The sequence below is a fragment of the Nerophis lumbriciformis genome, linkage group LG07 (genome assembly GCF_033978685.3).
Source record: "Nerophis lumbriciformis linkage group LG07, RoL_Nlum_v2.1, whole genome shotgun sequence".
NCBI classification, from domain to species: Eukaryota; Metazoa; Chordata; class Actinopteri; order Syngnathiformes; family Syngnathidae; genus Nerophis; species Nerophis lumbriciformis.
The window spans coordinates 23,544,074-23,563,027 of NC_084554.2; the positions used below are offsets into that span (position 1 = coordinate 23,544,074).

The 18,954-nt window shown below is 41.4% G+C and overlaps 1 protein-coding gene across 1 annotated transcript in view; it reads left to right on the forward strand.

Moving 5' to 3' along the window:
* dok6 (docking protein 6) overlaps nt 1-18,954 on the forward strand; it is a 141,791-nt gene that overhangs the window by 76,788 nt on the left and 46,049 nt on the right. Inside the window, exon 2 of the mRNA XM_061965625.2 lies at nt 18,527-18,634. Within this exon, the coding sequence (XP_061821609.2) occupies nt 18,527-18,634 (108 nt within the window). The remainder of the gene's footprint in view (nt 1-18,526; nt 18,635-18,954) is intronic.

The window sequence follows — 18,954 nt, forward strand, 5'->3', positions numbered from 1 at the left end:
ATAAGAATGGACTATATGGCCTAAAGTCTTTATTGCAGCCTCCTGCAATAAAAATATACCGTAAATTCCAGAATATAAGCCTCTACTTTTTTCCTACAGTTTAAACCCTGAGGTTTTTAAAACGGTGCGGCTAATTTATGGATTTTTCTTTCTCATAATGCAAATAGCTTTTTAAAAAAAACACACTGAAAAGGTGTGTTATTGTTTGTGCTATGGCACTATCATTTGGACAAATTCGGTGGAGGAGTGTCCTTTCATTTGGTGCTTTCAACTGGAAGTAGAAGTGCTGTTTCGTCTTCTAGCCGTCCATAGCGTTTCTATTCATATGGATTCATTATTCAAAATTCTAAGCAACGTTTGTAAGTTTCACAGTATAACTAAAACAATTCTTACTTACTAAACCATCCCATGTGTGATGTCTGTAGGAGTTTTTTCATGTATATTTGTACGTGCTATCGTAATGTAATGAAGCGAGCATCATTAGCATGAGCTAATATGCTAACACATTTACGAGTATCTGTATTAATATTTTTACCTTACAATGGCATTCTGTTTGTATTATTCCAGTTTCACAAATTCCTCAGTAAATTCAACAAGATGCCACTGTGGAGTTATTGAGTCTGTTTAGCTGATTGGAGAGCCAGCTTCTGCAGCTTCATGACGATGACGTCTGTTTTGTTTGTTTTACTGCTTTGTTACAGACTCCGTTTGGAAACCATTAAAGTGCCAGTATAGTGGAAAAACCAAGTGGACTTTATATGCTGAATTAACGTTAAAGTACCACTGATAGTAACACACACACTAGGTGTGGTGAAATTACCCTCTGTATTTGACCCATCCTCTTGTTCCACCCCCTGGGAGGTGAGGGGAGCAGTGAGCAGCAGCGGTGGCTGGCTCGGGAATCTTTTGGTGAATTAACCCCCAATTCCAACCCTTGATGCTGAGTGCCAAGCATACCGATCTCAGGGCGGACACTCTAACCACAAGGCCACTGAGCAGGCTATTTTTGTGAAAATTGTGCTTCATTGTAACAATTAAACCATATTCAATTGTATTTACAATCCGCAAAGTATATGAAAATACTGTCTAAACGTCACAAAATGCCACAAATTCAGTTGGCCATTTTAAATAGTCCTTCCGAATATCTTTGGCAATGTCCATAGATACTACGTCACTAGAGTAACGCTTCTGCACTGACCATATCAGATCAGTCATACTGGAAATACGCACAAATTGGAAAGAGATGTGCTGTTTATCATTCACAATCCTTATGTAAGACAAGAACATATATGCTTGGCTTTTTTTATGCATTCAAAATCGTAAATAAATAGTTAACAATTGAGTCAACAGATCGGGGGTCCTCTATTGAGCCCATTTTACCCTCTAAAAAACATCCAGAAACCGCCAACAATACTCCATATACATGTCATGACCTGAAAATGAACCAAATATGAGTGATATTTTTATTATAAGTGCCAACGCAGACAGACTATTTTAGCGACACACTGATAGCAGTGAGCTAATGCTAGGTTACGCTGCTATTGTTGCCACAGTGCTTCTGCTTCATCTAAAACTTGATAAAAATGAATTCCAGATTCTAGATATCTCACCTGGTAGTAGACAAATGTGGCCATTGACCGACAGGCTGGCTGACTTTGATATCACCTGAGATGGCAAAAAAGATGTAGTTGCAGCAACTTTTTTTTTTAACCCCTTGTGAGGTTTGCCATTCAATCTTCATCTAAATGGAATTATTTGAGCATCCATTCGGTCGGCATCCAGCAAGAGTGGAAATTGTACAGTAAGTGTTTGTTTTACTATGGTTTGGTATGGTTAGTTTGTATGTTTAGCACCTATTATTGCTCCTGATGCTATAGTGTTACAATAAAGCTGCATTCCATTAGCACTCAGCTTCTAAAATCTAGTGCTCATCCTCTTTGTGTTCAGGCTAAAAAATATAAGGTTCTGGAACATACTTTTTCCCAAAGTAATTGTTGGCTCTCACAAAATCTGCTTGATTAGCATTGTTGTTGATGGGGAAGGGATCTGTGGTTCCTAACACTACATCACGGATTATGACAGTGGTTTTCTGAAGTGTTCCTGAGCCCATGTTGTGACATCCTTTACACACTGATGTCGTTTTTTGATGCAGTACGGCTTGAGGGATCGATGCTCCGTAACATCATCGCTTACGCACTTGCAGTGATTTCTCCAGATTCCCTGAACCTTTTGATGATATTACGGACTGTAGATAGTGAAATCCCTAAATTCCTTGCAATAGCTCATTGACAAATGTTGTTCTTAAACTGTTCGACAATTTGCTCACGCATTTGTTCACAAAGTGGTGACCCTCGCCCCATACTTGTTTGTGAATGACTAAACATTTCATGGAAGCTGCTTTTATACCCAATCATGGCACCCACCTCCTCTCAATTAGACTGTTCACCTGTGGAATGTTCCAAATAAGTGTTTGATGAGCATTCCTCAACTTTCTCAGTCTTTTTTGCCACTTGTGCTAGCTTTTTTGAAACCTGTTGCAGGCATCAAATTCCAAATGAGCTAATATTTGCAAAAAATAAGAAATTGTTCCAGTTCAAACGTTAAGTATCTCATCTTTGCAGTCTATTCAATTGAATATAAGTTGAAAAGGATTTGCAAATCAACTTATTTTGTGTTTATTTACGGTTTACACAACGTGCCAACTTCACTGGTTTTGGGTTTTGTATATCTTCAGCGTATAGTACGATACGGCTAATATATGGACTTTTTTTTTTCTTTTTTTAAATTTAGTGGAAAAATACGGTATATCACGATATATTATTTAGTCTGTAAATCATACCAGAACCATTTTTAAAACGGGTTAAAAGGCTCCTACTTTGATGTATGCGGTAAGATATTGACTCATGTCCAGTTATATTATTCTGTCAAAACTATTATTAATCTACTTGTTAATTTACTCTTCATAGCTGGTTATTTTTTGCTGTAACAAAATGTAAAATACATATTCTTCTGTTGTTTGGCTTGTTACTTCATATTAGTGTTGAGCAGTACGTACTACAAATGTGGGAATTGATCCAGTACTAAGTAGTTACAGGGGCAGTATCGGTCATACCAATGCTAAACAGATACCGTATTTTTCGGACTATAAGTCGCTCCGGAGTACACGTCGCACCGGCCGAAAATGCACAATAAAGAAGGAAAAAAAAAACATATGTCGCACTGGAGTATAAGTTGCATTTTTTGGGGAAATTTATTTGATAAAATCCAAGACCAAGAATAGACATTTGAAAGGCAATATAAAATACATAAAGAATAGTGAACAACAGGCTGAATAAGTGTACGCCATATGACGCACAAATAACCAACTGAGAACGTGCCTGGTATGTTAATGAAACACATCATGGCAAGAGTCATTCAAATAACTATTGCATATAGAACATGCTATACGTTTACCAAACAATCTGTCACTCCCGATCGCTAAATCCAATGAAATCTTCCTCCCCGGTGTCGCCTCTGGTATGTCTTTTCTTTCTGCTGCTCGATTTTCGTTCTCTACTGCATATTTCACTACGTCCAGCTTGTAATCCAGAGTCGGGACCCGGGGTGGACCGCTCGCCTGTGTATCGGTTGGGAACATCTCTGCGCTGCTGACCCGTCTCCGCTCGGGATGGTTTCCTGCTGGCCCCACTATGGACTGGACTCTCACTATTATGTTGGATCCACTATGGACTGGACTCTCACAATATTATGTCAGACCCACTCGACATCCATTGCATTCGGTCTCCCCTGGAGGGGGGGGGTTACCCACATATGCGGTCCTCTCCAAGGTTTCTCATAGTCATTCACATCGACGTCCCACTGGGGTGAGTTTTTCCTTGTCCTTATGTGGGCTCTGTACCAAGGATGTCGTTGTGGCTTGTGCAGCCCTTTGAGACACTTGTGATTTAGGGCTATATAAATAAACATTGATTGATTGATTGATAATCTGCAGTATATGATTTTCTTTTCGGTGCCATTTTTGTTCAGTCCTTCTCACTTTTAATAAGTTACCACCAATGTTGATGTGATCCATTTTAATAGCTACGGCAGTAGCATATAGCATATAGCAGTTAGCATCCCATGACCCACAATGCACTTCTGCCATGACCCTCCCCCGCCGAATTCTTATTGGTTGACGTGTGAGTGACGATTGCTGACGTGTGTGTGACGATTGCTGCCGTTTGCTTCGTCTCTTACGCAAATGAGATAAATAATATTATTTGATATTTTACAGTAATGTGTTAATAATTTCACACATAAGTCGCTCCGGACTATATGTCGCACTCCCGGCCAAACTATGAAAAAAACTGCGATTTATAATCCGAAAAATACGGTACTTCAAAATTTCAAGATCATTGAAAGATTACATTTTTTTATCACAATTGTAGTTAGACAAAAACGCAGGATGTTTGTGTAATAAAATCAAACAAATATATAAATCATTTCCTACTTTTGGGTCTGGATTCATTCCATAGTTTTGTTTTCTTAAAGTCCTTCTGTATCCAGGGGCTTTGAGTTTGTAAACAATAACACAAAGACAAAAGATGTTTTTTCTTGATGATAAAAAAATATCAATCTAACCACTGTAGTATTAACTACATACTGAAACTATCATTGAAATTGTTACTGTCGATATTTGTAATGATCTGCCCAACTTTGTTTATATTCAAGAGCTCCAGCTTAGTGGTTAGGATATCCTCCTACCGTGTGAAGTGTAGCATATTTAGTTACTCGTCCTTCACGGATGATACTTGTAAGACATTTATTTGCCACAATGGAGGCAAGGATTGTTAACTTAGAAGTGACTTTGCACTGTGAAGGGATGTTAGCTGCTAGCAAGAATGCTGCAGTGCGTTGAGGACATGTTCGTTTGCAGGACAAATTTGCAGGACACATCTAGAATGTTCCATCAATATGCATTATCACAACCGTATTAAAAGATATATCGTTGTTAATAAAACGAAAAATTAATATAATTTATGTCACGTGGCCCTATATAAATATATAAAATATGTAAATACATTTTAGGTTTTTCAGTGTACTTTTGTCTACATGCTAATGAGATTGTTACCATCAGCTTAGAGTTATACAGTGTCTTGATTGAAGTGCTTTTGTGCAAGGTATTGTCAGTAAGTGCAGCAGCAATCATCTTTAAATCCTACTTTGTAAGGCACATGAATCATCGGTAGGTTACAAACCCTTCCCACATTAGTCATATTTTCTTTGAAACGTTTAAAGAGAAGTAGGCGCATGTGCCTCCTCCAAGGTAATGTGATTGCGTTTCAATATTCACTCAGACACTGGAGAATAGTCCGATAGACTGCTATTTTTATTCTCCTGTGTGATTAGTCATTCACTTGAAGAGGGCTGTCATTGGAAATCATTGTCATCTCTTTTGACAGCTCCTCAGTTTGTCCAAATGATGAGTGATTTGTCTGTTTGGGATGAATACAGCCCATTATTTATTGAGAAGGAAGACAGTTTATCAATAATTGCACAACTTTTGTTCATGGCCTGTTAAGTGAAGGATACTTTGTGTTTTGAGGCCACCTAAAAAAGCCTCAAAGATAGCGCCGTAATGAAACTAACCACGCCCACTTCCATATGGTAGATGCTGATAATACAACCTACTGTGAAGAGGACTAATCGAGCTTTGAATGATTGATTGGTACTATTTACAGTGATGTTTTTAAATGCCAAAAAACCCTAATCTTTCAGAGAGGCAGAATCTTGGCTTTCTTTTTAGTATCATACTTTTTTCCCCTTGCCAATTAGGTTATGTTTAAGGCACAATGATGATCAAAGTTTACAGTTTAAGTTAAATCTAGTATTACAAACACAACTGTAGTGCACTATTTAAATACAACCAGTTGAGGCGCTGTTAATTTAGCTCAGCTTATTTGCCAACATGAAACGTAGACATACATCCACTACATCTACTTCCACTATGACAAATTATCTGGACAGCATGCTCACATTCTTGATACGGATAAGAAATAATCTGATAATTGATCATTGAAGTTTCCCACAGTTCAATCAGAGATATATAAACAAATACCCACCGCCAATCTTTCCCCAATTTAAATAGTAAAAAAATGCTGCTTTATTTAAAGGGGAACTGCACTTTTTTTGGAATTTTGCATATCGTTCACAATCAATATGAAAGACAGGACGGCGGATATACTTTTTTTTTTTTTTAATGCATTCTAGATATTAAATAAACGTAAAAAGTTGGCAGCTCCACTATTCCTCTCATAAAATCTGATAAACATTCAAAAAGCGCCAACAATTCAACTCAATTTACATTGAGTTGGGCAAGACACTTTACCCACCTGCTCCCAGTGCCACCCACACTGGTTTAAATGTAACTTAGATATTGGGTTTCACAATGTAAAGCGCTTTGAGTCACTTGAGAAAAAGCGCTATCCATCCATCCATTTTCTACCGCTTATTCCCTTTGGGGTCGCGGGGGGCGCTGGAGCCTATCTCAGCTACAATCGGGCGGAAGGCGGGGTACACCTTGGACAAGTCGCCACCTCATCGCAAAAAGCGCTATAATAAATGTAATTCACTTTACTTCACTTCACATTATGTGACTTGAATATTAACCAAGTATCAGTGATATTGTTATTATCAAAATCAGAATCAGAAATACTTTAATAATCCCCGAGGGGAAATTAAGATTTTCAGCACAATCCTATTCAAGAGCAGACAAACATTACGGGGAGACACAAAAGGATTGCTAACGGGTCTGCCAACTTCCGGCGCCCCTTACAAAAAAGGTGAGAAACAGGTAAACACGAACGGGGGGGGGGGGGGGGGATTGAGAAAAAAAAAATTCAGTCTAAGCCTGGGCCCCTGGAGAGGGGGTCCAGACTGAGGCCAAGAAAAGAAAAACCTCATAGCCATAGCAAACATAAACGTGTGTAAGAGGGAAGCATCAAAGAACACAAAGGACATTAAAAGAGCAGAGCTGATGCAACCAGCCACTTCTACACAGCCACAAAAGTAAAACAACAACAAAACAAAACAAAACATATACACTGTGGTGGCCTCTGCGCTGTTCCACGCCATCATCTGCTGGGGTAGAGGAGCATGGCCAGAGACAGGAGCAGACCCAACAAAGCAAACAAGAGAGCCGACTCCACCCTCGGCCGCCCACCAACTCTCGGCCAGTGTCCAGTCCGCATGGATGAGCGAGGATGCGTCTCAGGAGACCACGGTGTCCGATACCTGCTCATTCAGCCAAGACACTGTGAAGCTTGTCCGTCCCGGCGCACAGCGCCAGCTCCGCAACCCTGTCTCTTCATCCGCATTTCCTCCAGTCTCTCCAAACGGATTCTGGTGTGGCAGAGACCCAGCAGCTGTTCTCCATTCCCAAAAGGCTCCTGGGAGGCAGATCCAGAATTTCACAAAAAAGCACAGCAGAAGTCATGAAAGTGCCACCCCTTGTCACACAATCCCAAAGGGTCCCGTACCAAAAGGCAAAAAAAGCAACACATGAAAACAAGAGGGACTAAACCACTGGTCTATAGCAGTGTTTTTTAACCAATGGGCCCATTGTTGGGCCACAAGCGCCCCCAAGAGGGCCGTCTGAAAATATATGTTTCTTAGCTGTGGTCCGTAATTATAATTATTAATTAATTATAAGCTCTAACACAGACAAACTATTTATAGCAGTGGCGTAATGACTTCCGTATCTCCCTATGTTTCCGTCAACGATTGGTCTGCTGTTTCCCTGCTTCCCTGCTCCCTGTAACTTTAATGTAGATCATAAATCATGCATCTCACCTGGACATGAGACATCCGACAAGTTACGACACTTTGACAGCCAATTTAGGACCCAGGACTGGTGAGAACGGGCTTCACGGTGGCAGAGGGGTTAGTGCATCTGCCTCACAATACGAAGGTCCTGAGTAGTCTTGGGTTCAATCCCGGGCTCGGGATCTTTCTGTGTGGAGTTTGCATGTTCTCCCCGTGACTGCGTGGGTTCCCTCCGGGTACTCCGGCTTCCTCCCACTTCCAAAGACATGCACCTGGGGATAAGTTGATTGGCAACACTAAATTGGCCCTAGTGTGTGGATGTGAGTGTGAATGTTGTCTGTCTATCTGTGTTGGCCCTGCAATGAGGTGGCGACTTGTCCAGGGTGTACCCCGCCTTCCGCCCGATTGTAGCTGAGATAGGCTCCAGCGCCCCCCGCGACCCCAAAGGGAATAAGCGGTAGAAAATGGATGGATGGATGGACTGGTGAGAACAACACTGAAAGCTCTTGTTCCCCACCCCGTTTCTTCGCGAGGGTTATGACACATTCTTCACCTAAATGGGAATATATGAACATCCCAGCAGTCGGCATTCTAATGACAGCAGACTTTGCACCGTAAGTGACGTATTATTATGTTTGTTGGCTCTTATAAAGTCTGCAGCGAGCAGAAATCAGTGGTGAAGAAAAAAAAGCAAACGTGATGCATTTTTGAAATTAATGCTTACATTGTGTACCTAACCTAACCCTAATGGAGGCGTTTGGATGTTTTTTAGGTCCTCTATAGGCAGACTTGAACGGCTCCCATAGCCTCCTTTGTAAGCGGACTTTTGATCGAATTTATTTAATATTTAGAATGCATTTTAAAAAATCCATCCATCGTCATGTCTTTCATAATGATTGTGAACGATAGGCAAAATTCCCCAAAAAAGTGCAGTTTCCCTCTAAGAGTTTGATCATATGAGAACATCTTATCAATATCTACTGGCTGTGGTTCATTCTGAAACTGTTGAAGGTCCGTGTACCTCCATCTCCAGTCAAGTTCAAGCTACAGTCAGCTTTTTCCTGGCATACTTTGTTCGTCAGGGTGTCCTGGTTTTCATAAACTCCTCCTTCTTTGCCAAATTCCTCCTGAAGTGTGTTCCTTGACCCAGACATACCCCCCCCTAGAAGTGAAAAGATTGTCCTTGAAATGTTCACTGCAGCAGGTTACTTTCCCTGTTTCCCATTTTACATGCTGGCATGCTCCTTGTGCTGATGTTTTTTTGAAAAAAATCAATCTACAGTTGTCATTAAGTTCTGCTAGATGACTCCTTATATGTATTTACAGTGCAAGGTTTTAATATTTGTTTGTAGTGATGCAAGTTAAATATTCAATCAATGCTTGTTTCTACTGACTTCACTTAATAGCTTTTCCACCTAGTGTTGAGATAAAACGGAGATAGTTTTGTTTCAGTTTCAATTAGGTTAAAAGGGTCATATTATGTTTTTCCCCCTATTTTAAAACATTTCATTTGGTCTACATAACATTTGATAAAGGTTCCTTGTGAACAATTTGCATTAATTTGGTTTTACAGACCTATTCGTAAGCCATATTTTTGCTCCCTTTGAGAACAAACAGTTTTGAGAGGCAGAGTTGTTCAAAGCAAATGAACCCCTCCTTACCAAGCTCCCTCACACTTAGTCAGCCTTCACCCCCGCCCGGCAGAAATGTTTTGTAGTTATGTAGCTTTCTTGCTTTTATTGTGCACTTTGGACATTGATGACAGGCACCAGCCATCGGTTTAGAGTGACTGTCACTACAACACAACATCCCAGATGATCTAGCGAGATCAACGGTATCACCGTGTTTTATTGTCGGCCCAATAAGGAGACTATGCAGGCGGATGAGAATAATTAATTACCTGGACATATCCATGTGTATGTTGACAGTAAAATGTTTTTTTAATATATATTATGTTCATACTTGCACTGCTGCTGATTTGAACACTTGTAAACAATGAAGGCTCAAGCCGACTGCAGTAAACCATGCTACGAGCGACATCGCAAACATAATAACAGATTATAATACTAAGTGGTCCATTAACAAACACAGTAGGCATTGACCCAATTAAAAATATTTTTTCGGAAACACATTCTTTATTTTGCCGGAGGACAGTGTCTTACAGTAGAAGGCTTAGCTAGCTACACAACAACTCAAGCTTACATTGCTAACGCATAATTTACACATTTCTAACCTATTGCTTCTGTCTCCCCAATTGCCATAAATAGTAGTCACTGAGCCCGCCATTTAAAGTAGGTTTTTCCTAAAAATCCATCTTTTTGTGAATGTCTATGGCGGAAGGAGAGCTAAGTTTTACACACATTCGAAGCGACTTCTTCACAGCTGAAGGCACATTGCCACAAATCTTAAAAGTTAAAAGTAAGGCACTTTTTTACTTGCAGTGACTTGCACTGGTTAAATCAAACAACAGAGCAACATGATGTTGTAGCACAGTCGAATTTACATACATTTAAATTGGCTGATTCACAGAAGGATGTCTGGGTAAATGCATACCATATAAAGATAATCCACTGACGTCACACTTGTACAAATTGTCACACTTAAACAAAACTCCAAACGGACCATTTGGAAGAAGTATGAAGGAAGGCAAGAATATTTAAAAAAATGTTTTTGCAATGCATCCATGGTTTAATTTTAAATTTCCGAGACTTATACAGATTCCAAATACACATAAGCAGGTATCAATATGTAAGAAAAGTTGGTTTTGCATAGTAGGTCCCCTTTAATACATGACAGGACAATATCATTCTGGTCTTACCATTATTAAATTGATTGCTTGAACCCATTTATGATATTTCTCCTTCCATAATAAAAAAAGAAAATACATTTACCAGGAATGTGTGCTTAAGTGCAATTGCAATTAAAACAATGAATTTGTTTTCTAAAAAAAAAAACAATCAATCAAAATTAATTATAGCCCTTAATCACAAGTGTCTCAAAGTGCTTCAGGAACTCACAACATCCCCTGATCTAAACCCACATCCGGGCAAGGAAAAACTCAAAAGACCCCAGCTGGGGAAAAATATGTAACCTTGAGAAGGGACCGCAGATGTGGGGACCCTCCTTCTGGGGTGATTGGCTGCAATGGATGTCGAGTGGGTATACATATTTAATTGTTGCATTAATAGATAATGTGTGAGTCCAGTCCATCGGGAAGCCAACAGATAGTCATAGGGGGATCTTCTTCCGGGCTCAGCTCGGTCAGCTAGCACGTCATCCAGACAGATGTCTACTATTTATAGACATCTAACTAATCAGTCAAGTTTTTAGTCTGGCTGGCATCTTATTTATGACTTACACACACACACACACACACATACGCCAAAGTAACTCATTAAAGTCAAGTGTAGGAAAAAAAAAAATATTGTTAATAAATCATTTTAAGATTGTGTTAAGTGTTAAGTATTAATGATCCAATTTGTATTCCACTGTTGTGTGGGTCCCTCCTATTGTACAGAATGTAAATCAGCTCATTATTTTGGATAATTTTGACCTGCTGATTATGACCCTTGATTTTTGCTGTTCATTGAAATTATCATCACATCTGATGGACCACGTTGCTAATGTAGTCTGCCAAGGGCTCGAATAGTCTGGCTGCATTTCACTAGTATTTCTGAGCAATCTGTGTGAGAATCCCACCTATTCATCAGATTGGAACAGGGACCAACGAAGAAGATGAAAGGGAAAGATCAAGTTTCAGAGTTCATGTTTATTTGTTCAGAGCACAGCTGCCAAATACCACTTCTTTTATCTCTTCCCAAATCAAACAAGGACTGGACTTAACGGAACGTGATTGCTTATAGCTGAATTAATTCAGATTTGTTTGAATAAATATACTGGACTCTAAGGAGGTTTTGTGTGGTCTTATAGTGAGAGTAGGGAAAACAAAACTAAATTACTAAGGGTACAATTTTCTAATCTGGAGATTAGAAAAGCAAAACTCAGAAGGACATAAATGTGACTTATAACATGACAACATGACATTTAGCAACAAGCACTGTCCAGAAATTCATACTGACTCGAACAAGAGGCCGCTGGTGAGGGCACAAGGCAATGAAAGTCACCGCTTCACTCATACAGAAGGGTAACAAGAAACAAGACCAGGTAAAAGTAGAGATAATGATCAGTGTGAAACAAGGAAAACTACGTCAAGTCAAACAAATAAACTACCAAGTAACATTCATTCCTATCTTATAAATAAATGATAAATGGGTTATACTTGTATAGCGCTTTTCTACCTTCAAGGTACTCAAAGCGCTTTGACACTATTACCACATTCACACACATATTCACACACTGATGGCAGGAGCTGCCATGCAAGGCGCTAACCAGCAGCCATCAAGAGCAAGGGGTGAAGTGTCTTGCCCAAGGACACAACGGACGTGACTAGGATGGTAGAAGGTGGGGATTGAACCCCAGTAACCAGCAACCCTCCGATTGCTGGCACGGCCACTCTACCAACTTCGCCACGCCGTCCCCAAACTTGACACCTTGATGTACTGTAGTGCTGTGCAATAGGGACAACAAATATATATATATCCCGATATAGGGTAACTTTTGGACAGTGTATGCCAGGGGTGTCACACTCACTTTAGCTCAGGGGCCACATGGAGGAAAATATATTCCCAAGTGAGCTGCACTGGTAACAACATGTTATGGTAACTTAAAAATAAAGATTCTAAAAATGTACGAATCATAGTGAGGGGTTTTCACACTTACATGTTGTGGTTAATAGTATTCTATCTTCATTTGCAGTTATTTATAGTTTCTAAATAAATGATGTGATAATGTTCATTAGTCAAATAGGTGGAATTGAGTCTGGCAAAGTTTTAAAATGTTCCCACTGGTGTTAATTTTTAATCTATCAGAAGATCAAATGAAAAATATCTAAATCAAATTACAGCATTTTGTTTATGTGATTTATTCATTTTTCTCAACTGATGTACTAACATCATGTGGTTTATTCTGTACATTTGTAGCATCATCCACAACAAAACTTGTGATTTTGGACTCATTTCATTAATCACACATGAAGTGTGTATTATTTCAGCATATTCATGTGCGCCCAGAAAATGTGTCCCCAGTCATCAGTACAACATGAAATGTACATATTATCAAAAGCATTTATTTGGTTAGAAATGTCACTGGTTATATTTCCAACAACATCATAGACGAATGTAGCTGAGATAGGCTCCAGTGCCCCCCTAGATCCCGAAGGGAATAAGCGGTAGAAAATGGATGGATGGATGGATGGATGGATCATTAACAATGAAGGCATGAACAACACAATACACATTTTGTATACTATTACTGATAAGCAGCGTAAGTATTTACAGTAACGTCCAAACACGGAAGTGTTGCCTCTATCTTAACACACGACACATAGCTCCGGCACCTCTGAGGTCATGCACATGCTTGCGGCAGGGTATGCATTTGTAACAGCAGCTTTTTTCATTCAAAAATTTCAGCTCATTTTCATACTTAGCAAACTCATCTGACAGGCCGGATAAAACCTGTTGACTTTGTATGGCTTGTCATCTCTACACATCTCTAATTCTGTAAGGCTGGTTTGGTGTGTTTTTCTTTTCATCACTTTGTAGTTTTGAGGTAACGTTAGTACTTTGTGGCATTTTAAAACTGCTCTGCACTGTTCTTCATGCTGTGTTTTGTTGTTTTAGCGATCAAAAATAATCGATGTGTTCAAGTACCTAGTAACCTTGTTGCCGGCATGTTTTGGATATTAGTGTTTGTGGAAGTCGCTTCCAAGCGGTCCCACTGTCAGACACGGAACCGGAGCCAAGCGTGCCGGTTCAACAAGGTTTTAATGATAATGGTTTTTCCCAACAAAAGTTTTCTCTCCCAGAACGTGACTTTTCAGCCACGTCCGTATCCTCTCTGCCTCTCTGCTCCCGGGCCGCTTACTGTTAATGACAACAGATGATTAGACAACTCGTACCACATGGGAAATCTAATCACCTGCCAGCTGTGTCTCGCCGTCAGCACTGCCACGCCCCCGTCTGATGGTGCTCTATCTTCAGCACCATGGACAGAGGCGGTGACCTTTGCTCCTGCAGGCACGCTGGTCACACTCTCCCTCCACATACCTCCACCGCCAGACTTAGGCCGGGACATCGTCCGGCCGCGCCTACTCCCCCACATCAGCATGAGAGCGGGAGAGGAAGTCCGCCACGGCCATCTGCGCCCCCTGCCTATGGAACACTCTGAAATTGTAGGGTTGTAAAGCGAGATACCAACGGGTGATTCGCGCGTTGGCATCTTTCATGCGGTGGAGCCACTGGAGGGGTTTGTGATCTGAGCAGAGGCTGAACGGGCGTCCCAGCAGGTAGTACCGGAGGGCACCGCCCGCCCACCGGATGGCGAGGCACTCTCTCTCCACTGTGCTATATCTGGCCTCTCTTTCCGATAATTTTCTGCTGATGTACAGGACCGGGTGGTCGGTGCCCCCCCCCCCCCCCCCGCCCCCCCGCTGCTGGGATAAAACAGCTCCCAGCCCTCTGCCATACGCGTCCGCCTGCAAACAAAATGGGATAGAAAAATCAGGCATGTGCAGTACCGGCTCCTCGCAAAGTGCTTTCCTCACCTTCTCGAATGCCTGCTGGCACTGCTCCGTCCACTGGACCAGATCTGCAGCACCTTTTCGGGTGAGGTCAGTTAGTGGGCTGGTCAGGTTCGCAAACCGGGGGACGAACCTCCGGTGTTAGCCCACCAACCCTAAAAACTGCCTCACCTCCTTTTCCGTCTTCGGGGTCGGGCAGGCCGCAACTGCCGCGGTTTTGTCTATCTGAGGACGCACCTGACCTTCCCCCAAGTGGTACCCCAGATACTGTACCTCCCTCCGGACAACCGCGCACTTCGCCTGGTTGGCGGTGAGCCCCACCCGCCTCAGGGACTCGAGTACCGCCCCCACTCTCTGCATATGCTCCGCCCAGTTGTTGCCCTGGATGATGACATCATCCAGATAGGCGACAGCATATGTCGCGTGGGGCCGCAGTACCCGGTCCATACGTCTCTGAAATGTGGCGGGCGCACCGAACAAGCCGAACGGAAGGGTCACAAATTGGTATAAACCTTCCGGAGTGGAGAATGCCGTTTTTTCCTTAGACTCTGGAGACAAGGGAATCTGCCACTAGCCTTTAGTCAAATCCAGTGTCGTGAAAAAACGAGCAGTGCCCAACCGATCCAGGAGCTTGTCGACCCGGAGCATTGGGTAGGCGTCAAAACTTGACACATCATTTACCTTGCGGTAGTCCACACAAGAACCGCACAGACCCATCTTTCTTCCCTACCAGAATTATGGGGCTGCACCATGCACTGTGTGACTCTTCTATCACTCCCAATTCCAGCATGGCTTTTAATTCCTCCCGAACTACTTTGTGTTTGTGTTCTGCTCCCCCAAAATTACATTTGTAACGCCATTTATGGTTTTTGCTCAAAATATTTTTGAACACATGCTAGCATACACATAATACAGCTAAACATTAGACAAATGGGCAATGATTTAAGGACAGTTACTTGATAAGTCCAACCCGTGCCCCTGCAAATACATTTTGGCTTATGGCGGCCAGGTTTTTCCACCAATCTTGCTCAGATTTGACACACGTGTGCTTGTCAGTCCTCAAAGATGTGTACAACATTTCATAGTTGTTTGGTTAAAAACCCTGTAATTAAAGTGGTTGTTTTATAGAGCTGTGTGAGAAAATTGGAATTAAGGGGGCAACGCTGATTTAGTTTACCAACAGCGCTACCATGTATGAAAAATAATAGCACATTCAACACAATTGTTTTACTCTTTTGTATGCAGCAGTTTAGGAGTAGAAGAGTTTCACAAAAATGTGCATACTGTCATGTGGAAAATTAAGACACCATTGTATTTTCTAGATTACATTTAATATGTGATGGTTTCTTTATAGTAGCACAACTTTGTAGAAACTTACAGATCTTTTTTGTCAACCCTGAGTCGTGAGCGCTTGGTAGCAATGTGTCCTTTGGCTGATTGACCACATGGTTATACAAGAGGGGTGGAGGTGGAGCAGCAGAGCACAGCTCAAATTATAGACCAGGCACATTTTATTTTGAGCATTGCTGTCCTCTTTATCATTACTTTGTTTTTAGTATTTGTGTGTGTCTTTCGGAGCCGGTGAATTGGTTTTTAGTTCCAAGGCGTGCACTCCGCAATGTTCTGGCCTTAAATGAGTCACATCAAACCAGCAGAGTCTCATTCATGTCTCTGTAATTACAATCAGTGTAAAGAGTGTCTGAATAAGACCTACCAGCAGCCTGAGAATAGGTCTGCCTTGACAAAGCATTGACAACTGTAGAACAGACACGATTAAACCCTCTCTATTCATACCTCCTGGTTCTTATTATGCACAAGCTATCTTTTTGAGCTTCCTTTTGTGCCGGTATAATTACTTAATCTCAGCACTTCTAGGGTGAATTACTTTGTGCGGCATGCAAATCTCCTCTGACTCGAGCTCCCATGAGGCAGCCATGGAGAATTGCATTTACTGCCTAAAAGTCACAAATGTGTTATTGTTCCACTGTCAGACTGGATCTTCTTGGGTTCCAGTGACAATCTGCACTGCTTTGTTTTTTGTGGACATTCTGAAAGTTCAGTTGGAATTAAGACTTAAAAGCGCTTTTGGTTCCTTGCGTTTTGAAAGCATTTCATCGGCTATGCAGGAACTGATCCAAAGTGCAGTTTCTTTGTGAGTGTTTTGTTTGCTGTTGATAATGGGCCTGGGCAACACTTAACTAGAATGGGGGCCCATCAAGGCGGACCGATAAGGACCCAGGGATCTACTCCAGTCAATTACCATTAAAGCGCAAAGTTCAATTCAGCAGGCCTTTTATGAAGTACTGCAGCAGAGTAAACAAATTAATTGTGCGTCCGTGGTTCCCTAACACAACCGCATGGCCCGAGGCAATCATACATCTGGCAGAGTGATAGCAGCTGTCTCCACCAGGACATAGAAGCAGCGTATTTTCAAACATAGAAAACTACAATAGACTCTGTTTTCCATTGCTCTCTCTATTGCATTCTTCCATTTGTATCAGCTTTTTGCACATTGACCATTGGGAAACTAAGTAGCGTGTTTGAATTGTGTCTCTTCAGTGGCTGGGCATTTGGTTTAAACTACTATGTGGTAGCTAATAATCCCTATTGTTATATAGCAGTCTTGTAGTGGACTCAATTTTGCCTCAGTCGCATTGAGACGTGGTTAAACCGCAATTCCTCATCATACACAGAGTTCCTAAGATCAATACCTTTTTGGAAGACTAGTGCATTGGATTTTCATGTGTCTTAAATAATAAAACATTCCTGATTTGGTGTAACACAAGTAAAGACAGTCAATAAATTGCCTCTAAATAATCTATTAACATATAAGGGCTGTTGCTACATTGCGTTATTACCAGTGCTGTGATAAAATAATAATTAAAAAAATCTGATTAATTACTCTGTTGAATTTGTACTAATGATGATTAATGCTCAGTGGCCTTGTGGTTAGAGTGTCCGCTCAGGGCTATAAAAAGACAAAAAAAATGGGACCCGTTACCTCCCTGCTTGGCACTCAACATCAAGGGTTGGAATTGGGGCTTAAATCACTAAATGATTCCAGGGCGTGGCCACCGCTGCTGCTCACTACTCCCCTGTGGGGATGGGTTAAATGCAGAGGATAATTTCACCGCACCTAGTGTGTGTGTGACAATCATTGGCACTTTAACTTTAACTTTTTAATCACAAGTACATACTGTACATGTGTATATACATGTATATATTAGTGCTGTCAATTAATTATTCTTTAAATTGTGATTATTTGCGATTAATTGCTCGCAGAAGCGACTTTGATGAGAATCAGCACCTCCAAGTCCGAGTCCATGGTTCTCGCCCGGAAAAGGGTGGAGTGTCATCTCTGGGTTGGGGAGGAGACCCTGCCCCAAGTGGACAGGCGGATCGGTTCGGCGTCTTCAGTAATGCGGATGCTGTATCGATCCGTTGTGGTGAAGAAGGAGCTGAGCCAGAAGGCAAAGCTCTCAATTTACCGGTTGATCTACGTTCCCATCCTCACCTATGGTCATGAGCTTTGGGTTATGACCGAAAGGACAAGATCACAGGTACAAGCGGCCGAAATGAGTTTCCTCTGCCGGGTGGCGGGGCTCTCCCTTAGAGATAGGGTGAGAAGCTCTGCCATCCGGGAGGAGCTCAAAGTAAAGCCGCTGCTTCTCCACATCGAGAGGAGCCAGATGAGGTGGTTCGGGCATCTGGTCAGGATGCCACCCGAACTCAAACTATTTTACTCACCTTTACGTAACTGTTATACTTGTTACTATTGTATATTGTTGTTCTTAAAAGTGCAAATTTAAATGTATGACGCAGGATAAATATGAGAGTATTACATGCACATTACCCACATTTCCAGCTGGCTTCCAAGGATTCAGTTGGCTTTAGTATACCACTTGTGGTTTATCGACTCTTACCCTGTGCACAGACAAAAGCTTTGCACAAGATTTTATCCCAATGCAATATTTCTCCAAGTGACAGCGCATGAACTAACGTACAGTTTCAGTACGCTTTGGATACAAATGATTTATACCGTTTAGACTTTTATTTCCTGTAGTTAACCAGAAACTTTGTTGGCAGATTTTCCGAAGATGTTGGCTGGTGTTCAAGAAAGCATCCAGTAAAGGACCGCGGCGCTTGGAGAAGTATCCTGATGAGAAAGCTGCCTACTTCAGGAGCTTTCACAAGGTAATCTCACTGAATCATTATAATCTCTTATCTCCTTGGCTGTGAGGGTACTTCATGGCACTTGTGTACAAGCACTCACTTTATACATGATGTCAACGCCAACTGCACTTATGTCTTAAGATATTTGGGTTCAAATTGATTATTGTTATTATTATTGGATTCATATCTCCTTTATCGTCCCAAAATACAGTTCAGTTTTATTTGGAAGGTGTGCCAAAAATGGCGTGTCCTCCTGTGATTATTTTGTTCTGATAGATTAAAATGGCAAAGAGTTGACCTTACATTGTTGCAGTGTACAGTTGCACGATATACATGATATA